Source organism: Lontra canadensis, unplaced genomic scaffold (genome assembly GCF_010015895.1).
Source record: "Lontra canadensis isolate GAN:19392208 unplaced genomic scaffold, GSC_riverotter_1.0 scaffold63, whole genome shotgun sequence".
Classification (NCBI taxonomy): Eukaryota; Metazoa; Chordata; class Mammalia; order Carnivora; family Mustelidae; genus Lontra; species Lontra canadensis.
This window is the reverse complement of record NW_022631057.1, coordinates 3,308,709-3,331,278: the sequence shown is the minus strand read 5'-3', so window position 1 is coordinate 3,331,278 and position 22,570 is coordinate 3,308,709. Positions and strand designations below refer to the sequence as shown.

General features: G+C 36.8%; 1 protein-coding gene across 1 annotated transcript in view; it reads left to right on the top strand.

Moving 5' to 3' along the window:
• LOC116879673 (membrane cofactor protein-like) overlaps window positions 1-22,570 on the top strand; it is a 46,017-nt gene that overhangs the window by 4,758 nt on the left and 18,689 nt on the right. The window contains exons 2-7 of the mRNA XM_032878070.1: window positions 2,483-2,491; window positions 3,062-3,161; window positions 7,911-7,996; window positions 8,935-9,132; window positions 16,385-16,567; window positions 19,286-19,333. Of these exons, the coding sequence (XP_032733961.1) occupies window positions 2,483-2,491; window positions 3,062-3,161; window positions 7,911-7,996; window positions 8,935-9,132; window positions 16,385-16,567; window positions 19,286-19,333 (624 nt within the window). The remainder of the gene's footprint in view (window positions 1-2,482; window positions 2,492-3,061; window positions 3,162-7,910; window positions 7,997-8,934; window positions 9,133-16,384; window positions 16,568-19,285; window positions 19,334-22,570) is intronic.

Below are 22,570 nucleotides of genomic sequence, written 5' to 3'. Positions count from 1 at the left end.
GGCCTGAAACCCCCCCTCTCTGAAGGGAGAGAGGACAGTGTTTTTGTAATCATAAGGGTTGAGATTATATACATATTTATGAAAAGAGCAGGGAAATTTAACAACTTATTCAAGAGGAAAGATGGAACTTGTACATTGAGTGTCCTGCATGCATACATCCCGTGTTCCCTTTGGGGTGGATACCTGAGTATCCATCAGAAGGGGCAGAATTTAGTCTCTGACCTCACGAAGTTATCTCAGGGCAAGGAGAAGGGGCTCCAGGCCTGCGCGGAGATCCAGTATAACCTGGATTGGATCTTGGACTCCTTATCTAGGGTAAAGAATGCACAGCCTTGCTTGCTCACAGACTGGACCCATATCTGTTTGTTGACCTTGATTCCCAGGCTTCTGCAGTAACAGCTCATGAGTTCGTTAGTAAGCTCTGAGAAGACACAAAAGCTGATTAGGAAGAAACAGTTCTCTGGGAGAAAAAAAAAAAGGTATAAACTTTCTTCTAGTTTCAATCTCATTAACCCTATGGGGTACGTTTTCAGGAAGGCAATTGAATATAAACAGTCCAGCACCTGGGAGAGATCGAGGATGGAGACCAGGATTTGGGACAGCTCTTCTCAGTGGTAATGAGGTCACAGGAGTGTGCACATCCACAGGGATATGCGGAGTGGAGTAACCAGGATTCCCACAGCAACCCATTAGGAGCGTCATGTTATCCAATTGGGCAGAAAGAAGGGAGCCAGAGGACAAGCTGCCAAACTGGGTGGTGTGCTTTCCTAGAAATCAGGGAGAGAGCTTTTCAGGCAGGAGAGAGCAAAGAAGGATCAATGGCTGCAGAAGTTATAGACAGAGTAACTAATATTACTGGGGAAGAAACTGTTAAAATAAATTTACCAAAAACAGAGTCAACTAATGACTTTTTTTTTTTTTGAAGATTTTATTTATTTGACATTGAGAGACCCAGCGAGAGAGAGAACACAAGCAGGGGAAGTGGGAGAGGGAGAATCAGGCTTCCAGCTGAGCAGGGGGTCCAAAATAGAACTCGATCCCAGGACCCTGGGATCCTGACGTGAGCCAAAGACAGATAGATGCTTAATGACTGAGCCCCCCAGGAGCCTCAATTAGTGACTTTGACAGTAATTTGACTGATTTTCATAGGCCCAGAAGTGAGTGGGAAATGAGAACTACAACTGACAGGTGTAAACACAAGAGTCTCTGAGGTAGCAAAGAAAATTTAAAACTCAGTTGGGTGGCCATAGGAAACATAGCGGGTAGGTCAGGTTTCATTGCAATTCCAGTTTAGGTCGGAGACCATGATTTTCTGAAGGTAGTGTTTTGGGCAGGGCTGTGGGTTTGTGCTGGGGTCAGAGAGTTATTTTAATTTTTGCAAGGCTAGGGAGCATTGTAGGATTTTTGCAAGTGTAGAGGCGAACAGTTGGATTGCTCTATAGTAGAGCACTTTGAATTTCCTGAAATTCCCCTGGAACATTAGGGAATTTTCTGCATGCAGACTGCGGGATTACATAATGGCATCTATTGTTCAAGTATTGTAATGCCCAAAAAAGCAACATTATTTTCCCATAATGATATTGTCAATGATGTATTTCCATCAATGATATTGACCGAAATCAATGCAATTTACCTGTCCAAGTCTTTCCTTGAAGTTGCAAGCCATCATCAGACTCCAGAGTTCCAAGATAGTTCTAGCATTTCTGAAGCACCCACTGGATACACAGTGCCATAGAAAAAAAGACCTACAATCCCTGACCTCTGGGAAGTTGCTTTCTACGAGGAGACTGAGCCTGAGGTGACGAGTTATCATTAGTTTGTTTCAGACTATGGGAAAGTCACTGGAGCAGGGTGCTGTGTACTACAGAAGGCTTCTTAGAGGAGAGGCAAGTTTTTAAATGAATTTAGAAAAAAGTGGGGGGGCGCCCGGGTGGCTCAGCTGGTTAAGCGGCTGCTTTCAGCTCGGGTCATGATTCCAGGGTCCTGGGATCGAGCCCCACATCGGGCTCCCTGCTCAGCGGAGAGCCTGCTTCTCTCTCTCCCTCTCCCTGACGTTCTGCTTACTTGTGCTCTCTTTCTAACTCTCTGTCAAATAAACAAATAAAATATTTAAAAAAAAAAAACAGAAAAAGAAAAAAGTGGGAAAGGTTGCATACCTATATATATTTTAAGATCATAAGCATTGATTTTGTCTTTTCAATTTATTGTTGCATGAAAATTCAGCTTATTCCCCATCAAATAAAATGCTGATAGCCTGTTACTTACAGCAAGCAGGGCACATCCTCCACTCCTCCCACCACCTGGGTAAAAGCACGTAAGTATCATTAAAAGCCTGCCAAGGATCTTTCCATTTATTCGGTATTACCTACATCCTGTCAGACCACAGTCCTTGGCTGGTGCATGAGATAAATACATGTATTTTTTAAAATGCATAAAAAAAATACCAAAAAAAAATTTCATGTTCTTAATCTCTTATCCCTAGATGCCTGTGGTGAGCCACCAAAATATGAAAATATGTTCCTCAAGAGTCCCCTTAAAAAATATTATGAAGTTGGGGAAGATATATTGTATGAGTGTCTCCCAGGATACATAGCTCTGAGCTCTGTCGAGACTTACTGTGAGCAAAATCACTCATGGTATCCTATTGAAGAAGCTTGTTACAGTAAGTAAACAACAACAACAACAACAAAAACTCAAAATTGTGTTTTGCTTTCTCTAGAGATTTTTACAAATTTTAGGGTCCATTTTCCACTACTACTTTTTACATTTCTTTTTTTTTTCCTTCATTTTTTTTTCTTTCATTTTTTTCCCACCACAGCAAGATTTTCTTATGTGAAAATTGGTTTCAGGGAGCAGTATTTTTCCAGTATTTAAGAAATTCCCAGGGGATCTTTTTCTTGGCAATTGTTTACCAGGTTTAATGTGAATTTTAAGTTTGTATACCGGTTAGTTACAGAAAATGATATTGCATTAATTGCAGAGAATAGTACAGAATTTTGACTTTGATTTAAATCTGTTTTGAAATTGGTGTTAAAAAAATTTTTTTTAAATTTTATTTTAGGGAAAGAATGTAAAACTCCAGTACTCGAAAATGGCGAAGTCTATGCCCCAAATAACTCCTTTCAATTTGAAAATGCAGCTCACTTTTTTTGTAATGAGGGGTAAGTTGCTCCTTAGAGGAAATGAGGTAAATGTTACCAATTCTATTTTTGTTTTGCTCCTCAAGCATTTTCGTAAATGTTGCACTTTTAGCCAAACAACCCTTGGGTTTTTTTAAAGAGACTGAAAAGATACATAATTAATTCAAAGAAATCAATTCTGAAGGAAAGCAAAATTGTCTCATATTTATATATCTATAATAAGTTTATTGTGAGCATCAAAAATGTAGTAATCACGGTGACTTTATCCTTGGCAAAGTGCACCCCATTTAAAATTCCAACTCTCGAATTTGAAGGAGGACTCACGGAAATGTTGTGTTCTTGAAGTCCTCTGTTTCCTCACTTATATTGATGGTTCTCTCCATTACTGTGAACTGGGTACTGAAGTCGCCAACTAGTAGGAATGACTATTATGTAGAAATGCATATTTCTTTGTTCGATTCTGTCAGGTTTTGCTTCATATGTTATGGTGGTAGTTATCAGGTGGCATAAATATTTACAACTGTTAAATCTTCTTACTGTATAAACCCTTTGTTGATGTATAATGTCCTTTGTCTCTTGTAACCTTTTTTGATTTACAGTCTGTTTGGTCTGATATTAGTATAGTCAACCTTACTTTTGGTTACTATTTGCTAAAATATCTTTTTTCAGTCCATTTACTTTCAACCTGTTTTGTCCTTGGATCTAAAAGTGAGTCTCTTGTAGAAGCATATAGTTAGATCATGTATTTTCATCCATTCTACCAATCTCTGTCTCTCGATTAGAGGGTTTTAATCCATTTAAATTTGAAGCAATTACTGATAAGGAGTCAATTACTTCTGTCATTGTGCTATTTGTTTTCTGTATGCCTTATAGCTTTATTCTGGCCCTCATTTCCTGCATTAGTGTCTTTTTTTGTTTATTTGACTTTTTGTATTGAAATGTTTAAGTTCCTTTCTCTTTTCCTTTTATGTATATTCTATGGCTATTTTCTATATGGTTATCATGGGGATTATATTTAATATCCTAAAGTTATAACACTCTAATTTGAATTTGTACCTGTTTAATGTCATAACATACAAAAACTCTGATCCTTTAGAACTCCACTCCCACCCCCTTTGATTATTTATTATACAAAATTACATCTTTCTACATCGTGTGCTCCAAAACACAAACTAATCGTACTTTTAAATTTGTCCCTTAGATTATGTAGAAAATGAGATTTGGAGTTAAAAACCAAAGTTACAGTAACACTGTGTTTTACATTTCTGTTTTTTCTTCCCTTTAATGTATTAGTCTCTTAGGTTATAAAGAAAACAAAAATTGCACTTATACAATAATATAAGCTGTTATAATTACCAATGCTTTTACATTTAATGAGATATTTATTTCTCCATATGACTCAAAGATACTTTCAGCGTCCTTTCATTTCATCTTGCAGGACTCCCTTGAGCATTTCTTACTTCTTGCAGGGGACATCTAGTGGTCACTGAGTCCCTCAGCTTTTGTTATAAAGTCTTGGTTTCCTCTTCACTTTTGAAAGGTAGTTTTCCCGGATTGATGTTTATTGGCTGACAGTTTTTTCCTTCTAGCACTTTTTGGAGTATACTGTCCCACTATCTTCTGGCCTTCAAAGCTTCTGATTAGAAATCTGCCGATAATATTCTTGAGGCTCCCTTGTATAATGACTCACTTCTCTCTTCCTGCCTTTGAGACTCTCTTTTTGTCTTTGTCTTTTGAAAGTTTATTACCTGTCTTAGTTGCTCTTTGAGTTCATTTTTCCTGGAGGTGGTTGAGCTGCTTGGATGTTTATGTTCACGTCTTTCATCACATTTGGGATGTCAACCGTGAGATATTCTCTCCGCCCCTTCCTGTCTTTCTTATCCTTCTGGGACTCCCACAATGTATATGTTGGTCTATTTAATGGTGTCCCACAAGTCCCTTTGGTTCTGCTCACTTTTCTTCACTCTTTTTTCCTTCTTTTCCTCAGACTCAATAATTTCTGTTGTTCTAGCTTCATGTTCACTTATTTCTTCTGGTGCTCAAATCTGCTTTCAGTGCCTCTAGTGAATTCTTTGTATCCCAGTTACTTTACTTTTATGCTCTAGAATTTCTTTTAAGGTTTTCTGTCACCTTATTGACATTCCCATTTCGTTCATATATCATTTAATTGACTTTCTCCTGTTCTTCCTTTGAGAAGTTCTTTGAGCATGTTTAAGATAGTTATTTTGAAGTTATTTTGAAGTCTCTGTCTAGCAGATCTGCCATCAGATCTTTTTCAGAAACAGTTTCTGTTGATTTATTTTTTTTTTCTCCAGTGGGCCAAGCTTTCCTGTTTCTCTGTGTATCTTGTAATTTTGTGTGTGTGTGGAATACCGGACATTTGAATTCTTCCCTTTCCCTAGGGCCAATGTTTTATGTTACTGTTCATATTTTTGTGGTTATGGTAGGGTATCTCTGCTGAGGATCAGACTGACCTTTATTTACTGTCAATTTAAAATCAATTTAATTAATGTATAGTCTATTATTAGTTTTAGGGATATAATTTAGTGATACATCATTTGCATTTAACACCTAGTGCTAACTACACCAAGTGCCCTCCTTCATGCCCATCACCCAGTAACCCCATCCCTCCACCCAACTCCCCTCCAGCAACCCTCCATTTGTTTCCTATAGTTAAGAGTATCTTATGGTTTGTCTCCCTCTCTGATTGCATCTTATTTTATTTTTCTTTCCCTTCTCCTATGTTCATCTGTTTTGTTTCTTAAATTCCACATAAGAATGAAATAATAAAATATTTATCTTTCTCTGACTGACTTATTGCACTTAGCATAATACCCTCTAGTTCCATCCATGTTGTCACAAATGGCAAGACTTCATTCTTTTTGATGCTGAGTAATATTCCATTGTCTCTATCTCTATCTATTTATCTACATCTGTTTCACATCTTCTTTATCCATTCATCTGTCGATGGACATCTGGGCTCGTCCTATATTTTATGAGCCTGACATTTAAACTAACAGTCTTTCCAGAGACTTTCCTTGGGCATGCACACTCACTTCTTAATCCACTGAGCCACTCAGGCGCCCCTGCACACTCATTTCTTAACTTTCTTCACATATGCAGTTGGTTTTGAATATTCTAGTCTTTAATGTCTAGCTCTCTGGAGAGGGAAAAAAGTGAAAAATGAAGTGGGGAGCAAATAGTCCTGGAGGTTTACATCCCCTGGAAGTCACTTCAGACAGTTAGAAAGGGGCTTACAAGAGTTAGGGGTAGGTATGGCGACAGTGGCTGCCCACCTCTTTGAATGCTTCACTGGGATTGGAAGCAGAATTCAGTGATAAGAGCACAGGTCCCCAGTATTTGGAGGACAGGGTCCTTTTTGTGCACCCTGGCTCCCCAGAACTGCTTCTAAGCTGCTCCAGGAACACATACAGAGCTGTCTGCTATGGGCGGGAGACACTGTGCTAAGGTGATCTTGACTGAAATCAATGCAATTTACCTGTCCAAGTCTTTCCTTGGAAGTTGCAAGCCATCATCAGACTCCAGAGCTCCAGAATAGTTCCATCAGGCGGATTCGCCATTGCAGATGTTGTCTGGCTGGGGAGACGGACTGTTAGTGCTTCCTACTCTGTGTTTTCCCAGAATCCTTCCCTAAATACCATAACGTAGCAAAAAGGCAACTGGATCCTATATAAACCATTTCACCGACTATTTGTTTTAATTTGATCAAGTAAAAATATTGGAACATCTAGTGAGTAGTTACATAGAGCAAGCCTGCTAGGCAGACAACAAGTTTAAGGTATAGTCTCTTCTCAAAAAAGTTGTAGCCTTGTTGAGAAACACAGTGTATAGAGACGTGTCAAAACAAAATAATAAATCAGAAGTAGCAAATAAATAAAATTATTCATGCTTATTACAGTAAGAGTCCCGCAGGAGAAGAGAATACCATGAATTTAAATCACAAGAGAATATTTCATTGAGTAATATTCCTGAGCTAGCCCCAGAAAAATATTCTTACCTAAAGAATATTAACAAGAGCTAAAAATTGCCCTAGCACTCAGTATGTACCAGATGCTAACTCATCTAATCCTGGAAACTATCCCATGAAGTATGCACTGTTCCCCTTTTCATAGATGAGGAAGGGGACCATTAAGGGACTTTCCTGAGCTCAGACAGAAAGTGAGTCAAAAAGCTGAGACTCAGAGCCGGATAGGCAAGCTCTAGGGCCTAATCTCTCTACTCAGTTGTTGTTTTTACTGAGAAGAGTGGTGTGAACATAGATGTAGAAATGAATGTGTAATGTGATTGCTGGAGATAGCAAAGACGCCAGACTGACAGGTACAGCAGATTTATTTAGACATCTTTGCTTTTGGTCAATGAGGGTTCAAAAGTAGAAATTCTACTTATTTATTTATTTAGAATTTTTTATTTATTTGACAGAGAGGGAGCACAAGCAGGGGGAGTGGCAAGCAGAGGGAGAGGGAAAAGCAGGCTCCTTGCTCAGCAGGGAGCCTGATGTGGGGCTCCATCCCAGGGGCCCTGGGATCATGACCCGAGTTGAAGGCAGATGCTTAACCATCTAAGCCACCCAGGTACCCCTAGAAACTCTATTCAATTAATAGCAGATATGGTTAGCACTTTCACTATATGTTATTTGAGAAACTTCTTCCTCAAACTACTGTTGTGTAGAAAAGCAACAGTATTAAAATTTTCATTTTTATGTGTATCTTATTAACTAATAGAGAAAACAGTAAGTTTTTCTTTTCTCAGTTATTACTTATCTGGAAAACAAGCTGTAGTTTGTCACCGTCGTGGAGATGATGTGTATTGGGGTGACGAATTACCAACATGTAATAGTAAGTAAATTTTCATTTTAGAATTTAGACAAGCAAGGCTCAATCTTTTGGACCTCAGCTCCCCTTTATGCTTTTAAATTGACAAAGATCCCAAAGAACTTTTCTTTATGTGGGCTGTGCTTATTGATATTCATTATATTGGAATAAAAAATGAAAAGTTTTAAAAATAATTATTCATTCATGTTAATAATAGTAAGCCCACTACATTAAGATACACAGCATTTTTTTATGAAAAATAAATTTTCTGAAACAGATACTGAAAATATCGTGATTGTTTTACATTTTTGCAAATCTCTTTAATATTTGGCTTAAAGAAGGACATCTGGATTCAGTCTGTGGTGAAATCACACAATTTGTAGCCTTGGAAAATTTCACTGTATGTTCATAAGGATGAAAGTGAAGAAAGACAATATCTTGGCATTATTGTGAATCACTCATTTGAGTAATTCACTCATGTGAATTGATTCATTTATGTGAATTGAGTGATTCACTCATGTAAATCACTCATTCAGCATGTGTGTGTGTATATGTGTGTGTGTGTGTGTATATATATATATATATAATTTGCAAATGGATATATTTAAAGAGTTTCTCAGCTAGCAGTGAATTTTATTTTTAATCACAAGCATGTCTTCTCATTAAAATTTCAGTACATTTTATGGTGACCAGAACAAAACTTAGCATGGCCTTATAAAGTAATAATAGGTATTTCATATAGGTATTCAAGAAAATGAGTTTTGTGTTTTGAAAGTTTATTTGTGCGTGGTTTGAATTTGGGATCATTTATTTTCTCATAGAAGCCTAAATAGGTACTAGATTCACAGCTAGCTTATAGAAATTGTTAATGAATTTACTGAAGGTAGTTTGTAGGACTTTATATTGCTTTCTTAACACTTTTCCTTTTGCCCTTTATTTCCTCTTTTTATTTCCTTTTTAAGAGATTTACTGTAATCCACCTAAAAGAATAAAAAATGGAAAATACAGCAATAGTCACAGAACTCTATTTGAATATAATGAATTAATTACTTTTACTTGTAATCCTTCAAATGGACCAGATGAATTTTCACTTGTTGGAGACAGCAAACTTATTTGTATTGACCATAACAAGTGGAGTAGTAGCCCTCCTCAGTGTAAAGGTAGTGATATTTCCATTTATTTCCTTCTTTATTTGTAAATCTTGAACTTGGAATTTTGTAAATAGTTTTATCTGTAAGTAAACAAAACAGTGTGTATGTGCTTCCTCTTCCTGTTAAATTGACTTCCCTTGTAGATTAATACAGGTTCAAGTGAAATCAGTTCTAGTTACAGAGTTCCCTGCTCCTCATCCCACCTGTTCTCAGCATTCTAGTTCATACATGGTGATCTACTATGTATATGCATGAATTATGAATTTTTTCCCTGAAAGAACCCAAAAATTCAACACCTACTGGGTTAAAAATAAGAAAATATTTTTTTATATTACAAGATATCTGAGAGTTCTGGCTACAGAATAAATTGTAAAAGATGAACCCTCTAACCACCAAGATTGAAAAGCTCTGGACAAAACATATTTAAAAAAACAATATTAACAATGAAGACTAATCACAAACAGAGAGGCACTAGAGGGGATTTGACTCTTAGAAGAAAGGGAGCACTGAATAGCACAAAATATTTACTCTTTTTTTCCCTCTTTTTAAAAGATTTTATTTATTTATTACAGAGAGAGAGAAGGATCGTGGGTGGGGTGGGGAGAGGGAGAAGCAGGCTCCCCACTGAGCAGGGAGCCTGATATGGGGCTCCATCTCAGGACCCCAAGATCATGACCTGAGCCAAGGCACCCCAAAATATTTACTCTCTTCAAGTCCATATAGAACATTCTCTAAAATGGGCATGACAATTTTTAACAAATTTCAAATAATTGAAATTATTCAGAATATATTAACTGACTACAATGGAACGAATGTAGAAATAAAACAGATAACCTAGAAAACCTTCAAATATTTGATAATTATGCAAGACACTTCTGACCAATCCCTATGTCAAAGAAGAATTCATGAGAGAATTTAGAAAGTATTTTGAATTGAATAAAAATGAAAACATGGCATATCAAAATATCAAATTTGACACATCAAAAACATTGCTTAGCAGAAAATTTATGAAATGAAATAGTTATGTTAGATGGGGCGCCTGGGTGGCTCAGTGGGTTAAGCCGCTGCCTTCGGCTCAGGTCATGATCTCAGGGTCCTGGGATCGAGTCCCGCTGCATCGGGCTCTCTGCTCAGCAGGGAGCCTTCTTCCCTCTCTCTCTCTGCCTGCCTCTCTGTCTACTTGTGATCTCTCTGTGTCAAATAAATAAATAAAATCTTTAAAAAAAAAAAAAGAAATAGTTATGTTAGAAAAACAGAAGTCTCAATAATCTATTCTTCTTTTTATTTATTTTTTAAGATTTTATTCATCCACTTGACAGAGACCACAAGTAGGCAGAGAGGCAGGCAGAGAGAGAGGAGGAAGCAGGCTCCCTGCCGAGCAGAGAGCCCGATGCGGGGCTTGATCCAAGGACCCTGGGATCATGACCCGAGCCGAAGGCAGAGGCTTAACCCACTGAGCCACCCAGGCACCCCAATAATCTATTCTAAAAAAGAAGAGCAGATTAAACTCAAAACAAGGAGACAAAGGAGATAATATCAGTAGAAGTAAATCAATGAAATTGAAAAGAGAAAATTAATGAAACCAACTCCTGGTTCTTGGAGAAAAATCAGTAAAATAGATAAAGTTATAGCCAGACTGAAAGAAAAAAAAAAAAAAGAATATACTTTACCAATATCAGGAATGAAAAAGAGGACAAAACTAAATATCCTACAGACATTTAAGGGATAATGCGGGAATTATGAAAGCAACTTTTGTGCTTATAAATATGATAACTTATATTTGAAATTGACAAATTCCTTGGAAGACACAAAATACCAACCAAGGCTCGCCCAGAGATATACATAACCTGGTAAGTCATCTTCTTTTTGCCCCTATGGGGCTATGCCCAATATGGGGCTTGAACTCACAACTCTGAGATCATGAGTCACATGCTTTACCTACTAAGCCACCCAGGCATCCCTGAATAGTCTTAAATCTATTAAAGAAATAGAATTTTTGGGCGCCTGGGTGGCTCAGTGGGTTAAAGCCTCTGCCTTCGGCTCAGGTCATGGTCTCAGGGTCCTGGGATCGAGTCCCACATCGGGCTCTCTGCTCAGCAGGGAGCCTGCTTCCTCCTCTCTCTGCTTTCCTCTCTGCCTACTTGTGATCTGTCTCTGTCAAAGAAATAAATAAAATCTTAAAAAAAAAAAAAAGAAATAGAATTTTTAGTTAAAAACCTCCCCACAATGAGAATAGCACTGCCGGATGGCCTCCCTGGAAAATTCTAACAAACATATCAAGAACAAATAACAGTAGCTCTACGCAAACTCCTGAAAACATTTAGGAGGAGAGAATACTTCTTAACTCATTTCTGAGAACAACATTATCCTAATGCAAAAACCAGACAAAAACTTTGTAAGAAAATTACAAACAATGTCTTTAATGAACATAGAACCAAAACTTCTCAAAATAGCAACAAAACAAATCCTGCCATATATAATAATAATAATACGTCATAGCAAAGTACGATTTATCCCATAAATGCAAGATTGGTTCACATTTAAAAATTAATCAGTGTCATTTACTATATCAAGAGACTATAAATAAGAAAAAAAACACAATCCTTTTAATAAATATTTTTTAAAAAGCACCTGACAGAATTTATCTTTTTCAGGATGAAATTTCTCAACTAGAATAGAAAGGAAGAAATTTTCTCATCATCAACAAAAATCTCAGAGCTAACATTTTATCTAATGGTAAAAGACTAATTTCCCTCATGGTAGGAACAAGAGAAGGAAAGCCACTCTCACCACTCTATCCAGCATTGTACAGCATGTCCCAGCTACTACAGCAAAGCAAGAGAAAGAATTAGGCATACATATTGGAAAGTAACAAAGTCTCTGTTCACTTATGACCCAATTGTGAGGAAGATTCCAAAAACTGAAGTTTTAACAAGGTTGCAAAATATAAGATCAACACAGAAGACAGTTATATGTCTATATACTAGCAATAAACCATTAGAAATAGAAATTTGTAAAGTATTTACAGTTTCTCCAAAACATGAAATACTTGAGTGTAAATCTAACAATATATATGAAATATTTTTAAGGCTAAAACCTACTAAGCACCAATAAATGAAATTAAAGAAAACCTTAATAAATGGAGGGATATATGTTAGTTATGGTTTGGAAGATTCAATATAATAATCAGTTCTCTGTAATTTATCTAAACTCAGCACAATCCCAATAAAAAATCCCAGAAGAACTTTTTGTATAAATTAAACTGATTCTAAACCTTATACAGGAAGACAAAATAACTAGAATGGTGAAAACAATTTTGAAAAAAATTGGGTGGATTCACTCTACCTGATGTTAAGACTATGTAAAATATACTTAAGGCATATAATCAAGACAGTGTGCTAAAGGTGAAAGGATAGGCATATAGAGTTGTGGGGAATGGTATACTGAATCCAGAATTAAATGCTTGCCAACATATCCAGTTGATTTTCTTCAAGTGTACAGGTATATAAACAATTCAGTGGAAAAACAATAATGTTTTTAACAAATGGTATAGCACAATTAGACATCCATATACCAAAAAAAAAAAAAACAAAACCCCAAAACCAAAAACAAAAAAACCTTGACCAAAGTTAGCAACACAAGCCAAAGTTTATTCAAAATGGATCATAGAGATTCAATAATTCCACTACTGGGCATTTAACTAAAGAAAACAAAAACACTAATTTGAAAAGATATGCACTCCTATTTATTGCAGCATTATTTACAATAGTTAAGATACAGAAGCAACTTAAATGGCCGTGAATAGATGAAGGTCTAAAGAAGCTATGATACACATGCGCGCACGCACACACACACACACACACACACACACACACACGAGTATTACACAGCCATAAAAGATGAGATTTTTTGGCCATTTGCAAAAACACAGATAGACCTAGAGGGTACTATGCTAAGTGGAATAAGTTAGACTGAGACAGAAAAAGACCATATGATTTCACTCATATGTGGAATCTAAAAAAAAAAAAAAAAAGAAACAAAAAAAACAAAAATGAAAGCAGACCTATAAATAGAATAAACTGATGATCGCCAGAGGAAAGAAAGGTGGGAGATGAAAAAAATCAGTGAAGGGGAGTGGAGGGATACAGACTTCCCACTATAGAATGAATAAATCATGAAAATAAAAATATAGCATAGGAAATGTAGTCAAAAATATTGTATGGTGACAAGTGGTAGCTACACTTGTGAGTCTAGCGTAACATGTAGAGATGGTAAATCGCTATGTTATACACCTGAAACTAACATGTATCAACTATACTCAAATTTTAAAATTCTTAAAAATTAATAAAATTGGGGCATTTGGGTGGCTTAGTCGGTTAAGCGTCTGCCTTCAGCCCAAGTCGTGATCCCAGGGTCCTGGGACTGAGTCCCACATAGGTCTCCCTGCTCAGCAGGGAGCCTGCTTCTCCCTTTCCCTCTGCCACTCTCCCCTTCTTGTGCTCACTTGCTCCCTAATAAATAAATAAAATATTTTTAAAAATTAATAAAATTTAGGGGGAAAATTGGACCACAAATTTACATGTAAAACTGTAAGACTTTTGCAAGAAAACAAACAAGATATTTGTGACCGAGTCAAAGATTTCTTAAATACCATCTATAAAGTGTGATCTTCTAAAGAAAATAAAAAATTGGATGTTCCAAACTCAAAACTTCTGGTCTACAAAAGAAGTTTTAAAAGAATGGGAAAAAATGAACATAGACTGGGAGAAAATATTTGCAAAGAACATATCTAATAATGGACTTCTAACTATGATACATAAAGAATTCTCAAAGCTCAATAGATAGAAAACAAAGCAATTTTTAAAAAATAAAAAAAATATTTGATTAGGCCCATTTCAGTAAACATGATATATGGGTGGCAAAAAAGTACATGAAAAGTTTCTCAATATAATTAGAAGTTATAGAAATGTAATTTAAAACCACAAATAGATACCACTAAACACCTATTAGAATGACTGAAATTAAAAATAAATGACTAATACCAAATACCAGCAATGGTATAAAGCAATTGGAACTTTTGTACATTGCTGGTAAGAATACAAAGTGGTATGACCACTTGGAACCCATTTTTTCATTTATTGTAAAGTTAAACGTACACTTAACCATATAGTTCATCAAGCCAAGTAAAATGAAAACATGCGCACATAGGAACCTTTATGAGAATATTCAGCTGCCTTAGTTATAATCACCCCAGATTGGGAACGACCCACTTGTCCTTCAACTGGTGAAATGGATTAGCAGCTGTGGTACATCCAGATGGCAGAATGCGACTCAGCAATAAAAAGGAGTGAGCGCCAATCCATGCAGCAGCACGAATGACTCTCAGATGCATTATGCTGAGTCAAATAAGCCAGAGTCAGAGGCTGCGATCCCATTACGACATTCTGGAGAAGCAACTGTACAGAGATAGAAAACAGATCAGTGTTTGGCTGATGGTGAAGGTGATTGTGTGGGGGAGTGTAGGGTCGATTACAGAGTGGCATGAGGATGTTTTGGGGGGTAATGGAATTTGTCTGTGTCTTTATTGTGGTAATTACAAGATTATTTGCATTTGTCAGCCCTAACACAGCTGTATTCTTAAAAGAATGAGTTTTACTGTGTATATTGTGTCTAGCCGACATAAAGAAAGCCATTATTGCCACTAACAGGCATCTGGCGCAAAAATCGGTGAACCTGAAGTCAGGAGAATAGGATTTGAAAAGAAATACCAGAAAGAGAGAGAGACGTACAGACCTGTGGAAGAGTAGCAAGAAGTCAAACATACAAGCTGTTGGAGCTTCAGAAAGAGGAGAAAGAACAGGGTAGACACCAATTTGAATAAACATGGGCCAAATATTAATCACATTTGTCCCAAAACAATAACCTCACAGAACCAAGAAAGTCAGTGACCCCAGCAGGACAAATACGTTGTTTTCATTTACCAAGAACCCCCCCAGGGTCAAGTGACTGAAAACAAAAGGTGTACAAGGAAAAGCAGTCAGGGAGAGGGGAGAATAAACACATGTCACACTGTCCTCCCCACCCCCCACCATCGCCTGGAGTAAGAGTGACAGCTGACTTGTCCTGAGGAACGCTGGAGACTGGAAGACAGTATCTGCTAGGCTGCTGGAAAAACCCCATAGCACTTCATCTAGAATTCTCCATCAAGGGGAAATCTTTCACATCAGAAGGTGAGGAAAGGACACCTTTGGAGCTAAACCCAAGCCAGGAGAATCACGAGCCGACCTGCACTATAGGAATTGCTACCGGAAGTTCCTCGGGCTGAAGGGAAAGGACAGCTGCTGGAAAGTCAGAATCCCTGGGAACACAGGAAGAGCAGTCCTCTGGTTGAAAAGGCTGTCCACTCTCCGGCCCTTATCTGCTGCTCGGATTTAATATCATAACATGTTCTGTCGTACTCAAGGCTCAGTCCTGTGGTTTTGTTTCCAAATTCTCCCAAGCCCATGAGTCGATTCTGAAATCAGTCTGTGAGGTCATGACCCATGTGTACTTCTTAAGAGGGAGAGTAGAATGGGAACTAGCAGAGTCCTCCGGTATGAGGCTAACTTGTATTTCAGGCCTATGTGCTCATATACTGGTATACAGCAAGAAGTGTGTTGTTTGATCTCTGGATTGCCGGCCAAGATGTTTGGAAAACGCTGCCCTGACTCCATTGGCCTTTCCATTTCTTGAACATCCATTTGTGTATGTTATTGCTACCTGAGAACTTCCTTTTTGCGTCTCTTTGCATGGCTGCCTGCTTTTCAACTTTTAACTTTGAGCTCAAGTATTGCCTTCTCAGAAAGTGTTTCCCACCTTTCTAGAAAACCAGGCTACTGCAATCAGTGTCAACATGACCTTGAAAAAAACCCCTAGGGCAAAGAACATTAAAAGTTGCTCTTGCACTTACCCCAGATTTGTATGTGGTGGTCAGGCCTTTCTCAAACCTTATCAGTAATGGGAAAAAAGTGTAGGAAAGCCAATAAACTGTAATGCCAGTCTTTTTTAGGTAGAAAAAAGTTATTGGATTTCTCTAAATCTGTCTCCCAAGAGCTAAAATATATATATGCATACAGGTTTATTTGGTGTGTTTTTTTTCCTTTTAATTAACACCTGGGCTTTTCATTCCTTGTATATTTCTTCCTGATGGAAATTATTACCTTGTGCTATTTTTTCTGCTCCTATGTTCAAGCAGCTTTCCATTAATTTCTCCATTTTTCAGTGGTCAAATGTGAATATCCAGTACTTGAACATGGAAGAATGGTATCAGGAATCAAAAACAAATATTCCTACCAAGCTACGGTTCTACTTGAATGCTTCCCAGGCTTCTATATGAATGGCAGCAACCCAGTGTTCTGTGGTGGGAGTAGTACTTGGGAGCCTGCGATGCCAAAATGTATCAGAGGTACAAATGTCTTTTTCCATCTTTTTGTGTTAGCTTTTATCATTTCTTTGGCATCATTCAATATCAATGATATTGAGTCATTGAAAAGGAGAAATTTTAGTATTTAACTCTGTCTTGTGTTTATTCCCATGATGGAGGCATGAGATAATTTGTGTTGTGATTTTGTATGTTTTCAGAAGGTCTTAACAGTTCATGTACATCACACAGGTATATAAGTTTCTCTTGGGTAGTATTTTTAAGAATGCACAGCAACCACTTTTAGAGTCAATTGAAGCATGAGAATTTTTACATGAACAAGTCAAGAATGAAAGGCATAATTCATATAAATGACAGCGGTAATGCCCAAGTAGTTGATTTTACGTTATTTGGTTTTTCAGTATCAGTTTCTCCCAATGTAAAACCTCCAATTTTAAGTCATTCAGATTAGTCCTTTCCTGCATATATTTAACAAAAAATCCTTTACTGTTGTTTGATTTATACTCATTCATCATTGTTAGTAATGAAAGGATGAAGGACATGTTTATAGCCATTTTGGTTGTTATATATAGTTACTCTAAAACTATCTGACATAGTTCACAGATATCAAAATGTATGTAAACTTGGGCAAGTTACATAAAGTGTAAATGGGATACATTTAGCACTTAGCACAGTGCCTGGCATATAGGAAGCTTCTAAGGGTAGCTCATATGACTTATAGCATCACTCAAATTAATACTAGTGAAGAGGAAGGTCTATGGCTTCTATTTTATTTTTAAGATTTATTTATTTAGTTAGTTATTTGACAGACAGAGATGACAAGTAGGCAGAGAGGCAGGCAGAGAGAGATGGAAGCAGGATCCCAGCTGAGCAGAGAGCCCGATGTGGGGCTCGATCCCAGGAGTCTGGGATCATGACCTGAGCTGAAGGTAGAGGCTTTAACCCACTGAGCCACCCAGGTACCCCTATGGCTTCTATTTTTTTAACATGTCATTGACTTTGCCGTCTTATTCCTTTTAAAGGTGATCTGTTGGCTCCTTTAGAGTGTCTTCTTGATCCAGGACTATGTCTCAGTTGCTGGACTGCAACCAGTTTAGTGTTTTGGTTTTGTTTTTGTTTTTGTTTCTATGTAGCACAATTTAAACTGGGAAATTTCTGCTATCTCCAGAAAAAGGCCTGAATGTCTTCCCTCATCCCCAGCCCTTGCCACTTCATACAATTATTGTTTTTGTTTTTATTAGGCATTTTTATTTGGCAATTGAACCTAAATTTCAAAGCAACCAAAAGGTAGGAAAAATCGTTCTTCATTAAAATGAAACGGAGGATTTGTTGCAGGGACTACTTGTCAGCTACTCTACGTAAGACTTGAAAGCTGATTTTGCTCTAATGGAAGGAAATATCTTCCTGATTTGAGGGCTGCTCTCTCTGGCCTCTCTCTGTCTCAGAAAACACAAGACAACAGAATAGTGGGAAGAGCATTAGCCTGGGCTGACCTCATCAGGGTCCTAGTTTGGCTCTGCTTATTCAAGTCACCTCATTTCTGTGGACTTTACGATTTCATGGAGGTGTTGAACTCAAACGGATCATGAATACTGGCTTTTAATTTGTTTGTATATTTCCTATGGCCATACTATTTTAAAGGATTTGGGAGAATTATGCATATTAACATGGTAACGAGAATACTTCTTTTTATAATTCCTATAAACCTAGTACCTGATAGCCTCCTTGTGTACTTTAGTTGAGTGCTGTGAGGTTTGGAGGGAAAGAAATACATTTTTGGTGGACTGATAAGATTGCATATGAAATTTATACTCCTTGACCCATTCATGTTTACTCACATGGGCCTCGTGGACATATACACTGGGGTGTGGTGTTTGTTGAGATGCTCTTTTGAAGGAGTTGAAGTATAAGCATTTCAGAAAGAGTTTATAAAACACTGATAGAGTTTAGGTTGGGTTTTTTTTAAGATTTTATTTATGTATTTGAGAGAAAGAGAGAAATCACAAGTGGGGGAAGGGTCGGAGAAAAAAGGAAAAGCAGGGTCCCCTCAAAGCAAAGAGCCTGATGTGGGTAAGATCCCAGGACCCTGAGATCATGACCTGAGCCAAAGGCAGACACTTAACTGACTGAGCCACTCAGGTGCCCCTAGAGTTTAGTTTTTGAAAGAATTGTGAGAAAAAGCTTGTGAAGAGAAACTATAGGGATCTTTTAAAAAAATAAAATCAAAACTCCCTAGGGGATTGTTAATCATTTTTTATCATTGGTTAGAAAAAGACTATATCAAAAGCGTCAGCAACATATAATGGTGTTAAGGCAGAACTAAATGTGCAAATATTTTTTAAAATATTTTTTTAAAGTATTTTAAAAGAAATACTAGGCAGATAAGAAAAAGATACAACTTCTTATGTAGTATGATACTACCTGGATGGTATTTTTTTTAAGATATGTGTGTTTACTCTGAGCACATTATTTTTATAATTTACTATCAGTTAACTTCTAGGATTTCCGTATAAAACACAAGGTTTTGGTGGACATTCTTATATATATGCATGCTTATGTACTTGTGCAAATATGTATTAAATTAAATTCCCAGAAGTAGAATTCCAAAGTTTGGAAAGCAGGTGTGTTTTTCATTTTGAGAAATAATGGATCTTTTTAAGAAATAAAAAATAAGAAATTAATATTAAATCCATAATTTTATAATGATAAGGCTGGTGAATTGAATCAAATTTATTTTTCCAGGTTTCAAACCTACTCATCCAACCAAACCTCCAGTTTCAAAGTACCCAGGTACACTAATTCTTTCTCTTGCTTTTATTGTTAACAACTTGATAAGGTGATGAGTACAAAGTTATGTCTTGTTCTAATTTGCATTTCTAGAATTTATCAATGAAGCTGAACATTTTTTGTTCTACATTGATTTATCCATAACTTTTGCTCATTTTTTAAAAATTAGGTTTCTAAAATATTTCTCTTGTTGATTTGTTAGAGCTTATTTTAAGTTAAAGCCTTTTTCATATGAAGTGAACATTCTTTCAGGGGTTTTTTGGCCTTTTCACTAGTCAGTTTCTTTTAAGATTGTTTTTTGTATGCTACTAATTATAGATTGCTTTTATAAAAGATTTTATCTATTTATTTGAGGGAGAGGGAAAGAGAGTGCATGAGGAGAGGGGAGGAGCAGAGGGAGAGGGAAAAGCAGGGAGCTTAGCAGAGAGCCTGACCCGGGGCTCCATTAGGACCCCCAGATCATGACCTCAGTGAAAGGCAGGCGATTAACTGACTGAGCCACCCAGGTGCCCCTAGATTGCTTTTTATAACTTTTTGTTGCATGAGTGGTATATGAATATGTTTTTGTAAATTTTCAAACACTATGAAAATAGACATGTAAAGAATTATACTTCTTTCTCTCTAGTCTATTACCTGAATTAATCACGGTTAATAGTTTAGGGCTCGGCTTACTCAAGTCTCCTCATTAATTTATTAGTGCATCAGCATTCCTTAGATGTGTAATTATACATATAGTTGAGTATTTTTTCTTTTATCTTAAACAAAATTGACATCATATTGTATATATTTTTCTGAAACTTGCAATTTTTCCACTTAATGTTTTATATTGGGATTATATTTAGATTCACTGTTATTCTTTTCAGTGATGACTTTGAAATGTATACGGTATTTATTTATTTAACTGTTCTGTTAGTGGTCTTTTACATGTATAGAAATTTTACATCAGTAGGTAGATGGATTAATGGATGTAATGATCTTTTCTCTAGTGGCTATGTATGTTATGTCTTTCTTATAAAAGCTTTAGGTCTTTCTTATGCTACAACTTCCTAAACATTTCAACCCTGAGTTCTGATTGCAGTCTTTGCATTTAAATCATTAGTGCATCTGAAATTCATTACGGTGTCTGGAGTGAGATCCATTTCCTCTCCCCTCTACCCACACCCACCCAGTGGCAAAGTAACAACATTTGTTGAATTAGTTGTTCTTTCTCCAACTGTTTTCAAGTGCCAATTTTTTTGTCATTAAATTCATAGGTGTTCCAGTCAGCTTTCTGTTTCCTTGAACTCTGACCATTCTCATAACAGCACTGAATCACTTTTTTCCACTCTATGACCTGTTTTAATATCTGGCAGAATACTTCCTTTTCAGAAATGTTTGGACTGTTTTAGTATACATTTCAGGGCATTATTGCATCCACATTGTTTGTAACCATCACTACTACCTGTCTACAAAACCTTTTCATCATCTCAAATTAAAACATTATAGTCTTTAAACAGTAACTCTCAGTTCCCTCCACTGCCCAGCCCTGGTAAAAATTCTGTTTTCTGTCTTTATGAATTTGATTAGTCTAGGTACTTCATAGAAATGGAATTATTTCTGCCTCATTTTATTTAGCATAATGTTTTCAAGGTTCATCCACCTTGTAGCATGGATCAGAACTTTATTCCTTTTTATGGCAGAATAATATGAATTGTTTTGTATATTTTGTTTATTCATTCATCTGTTGATAGACATCTGGGTTGTTTTCACATTTTGGCTAATCTGAGTAATGTTTCTCTGCATATTGGCTTCCAAATGTTTGAATCCTGTTTGCAATGGTAAACTTGAAAATAGAAAATTTTCAATTTTGAGTCCCTGTTAGCAGTTTTGGGGTGCTGTATACCTAGGAATAGAATTGCTGGTTATATGATGACTCTGTGTTTACTTTTTTGAGGAACAACTGTACTGTCTTCCACAGTGGATATACATTTGACATTCCCACCAGCAATGCACAAGAGTTCCAGTTTCTTCACCTCTGCCAACACGTATTATTTTCTGCTTTTTTGTCCCATTTATTTATTTATTTATTTTTATTAGCATAAAATGTATTATTAGCCCCAGGGGTACAGGTCTGTGAATCATCAGTCTTACACACTTCACAGCACTCACCATAGCACATACCCTCCCCAGTGGCCATAACCCAACCACCCTCTCCTTAACCCCCTCCCCCTGACAACTCTCGATTTGTTTTGTGAGATTAAGAGTCTCTTATGGTTTGTCTCCCTCCCGATCCCATCTTGTTTCATTTTTTCCTTACCTACCCTCCAAACCCCCCCATGTTGCCTCTCAAATTCCTCATATCAGGGAGATCATATGATAATTGTCTTTCTCTGATAGACTTATTTGGCTCAGCATAATACCCTCTAGTTCCGTCCATGTCATTGCAAATGGTAAGATTTCATTTCTTTTGATGGCTGCATAGTATTCTATTGTCTATATATATACCACGTCTTCTTTATCCATTCATCTGTTGGTGGACATCTAGGTTCTTTCCATAGTTTGGCTATTGTGGACATTGCTGCTATTTACATTCGGGTGCACATGCCCCTTCAGATCACTACGTTTGTATCTTTATGGTAAATACCCAGTAGTGCGACTGCTGGGTCGTAGGGTAGCTCTATTTTCAACTTTCTGAGGAACCTCCATACTGTTTCTCAGAGTGGCTGCACCAGCTTGCATTCCCACCAACTATTTTCTGCTTTTTGAAAATAATGATCATACTGTGTGTTAGGTAATATATGAGGTAGAATCTCATTGTGGTTTTTATCTGCATTTCCCTAACGATTAGTAATGTGTTGCACATCTTTTCCTGTGCGTATTGGCATTCTGTATATCTTTTTTGGAAAAAAGTCTATTCAAGTCCTTTGTCCATTTTTGATGGATTGTGTTTTGTTTTTTGTTTTGTTTTGTTTTGTTTTTGAATTTTAGGAGTTCCTTTTATATCTTGGATATTAATCCCTTATTATACGAGTTTCAGATATTTTCTCCCATTCTGTTGGTTGCTTTTTCACTCTATTGTTAGTGTCCTTTGATGTACAGATTTTTTTTATGTTTGATGTAGTCTAAGTTATCTGTTTTTTTCTTTTGTTGCCTGTGCGTTTGGTGTCACATTCAATAAATCATTGCCAGGTGCAACATCATCAAGCTTATAGTCTTAGTTTCTTCTGAGGGTTTTATAGTTTTAAATTTTTAGGGTCTTTG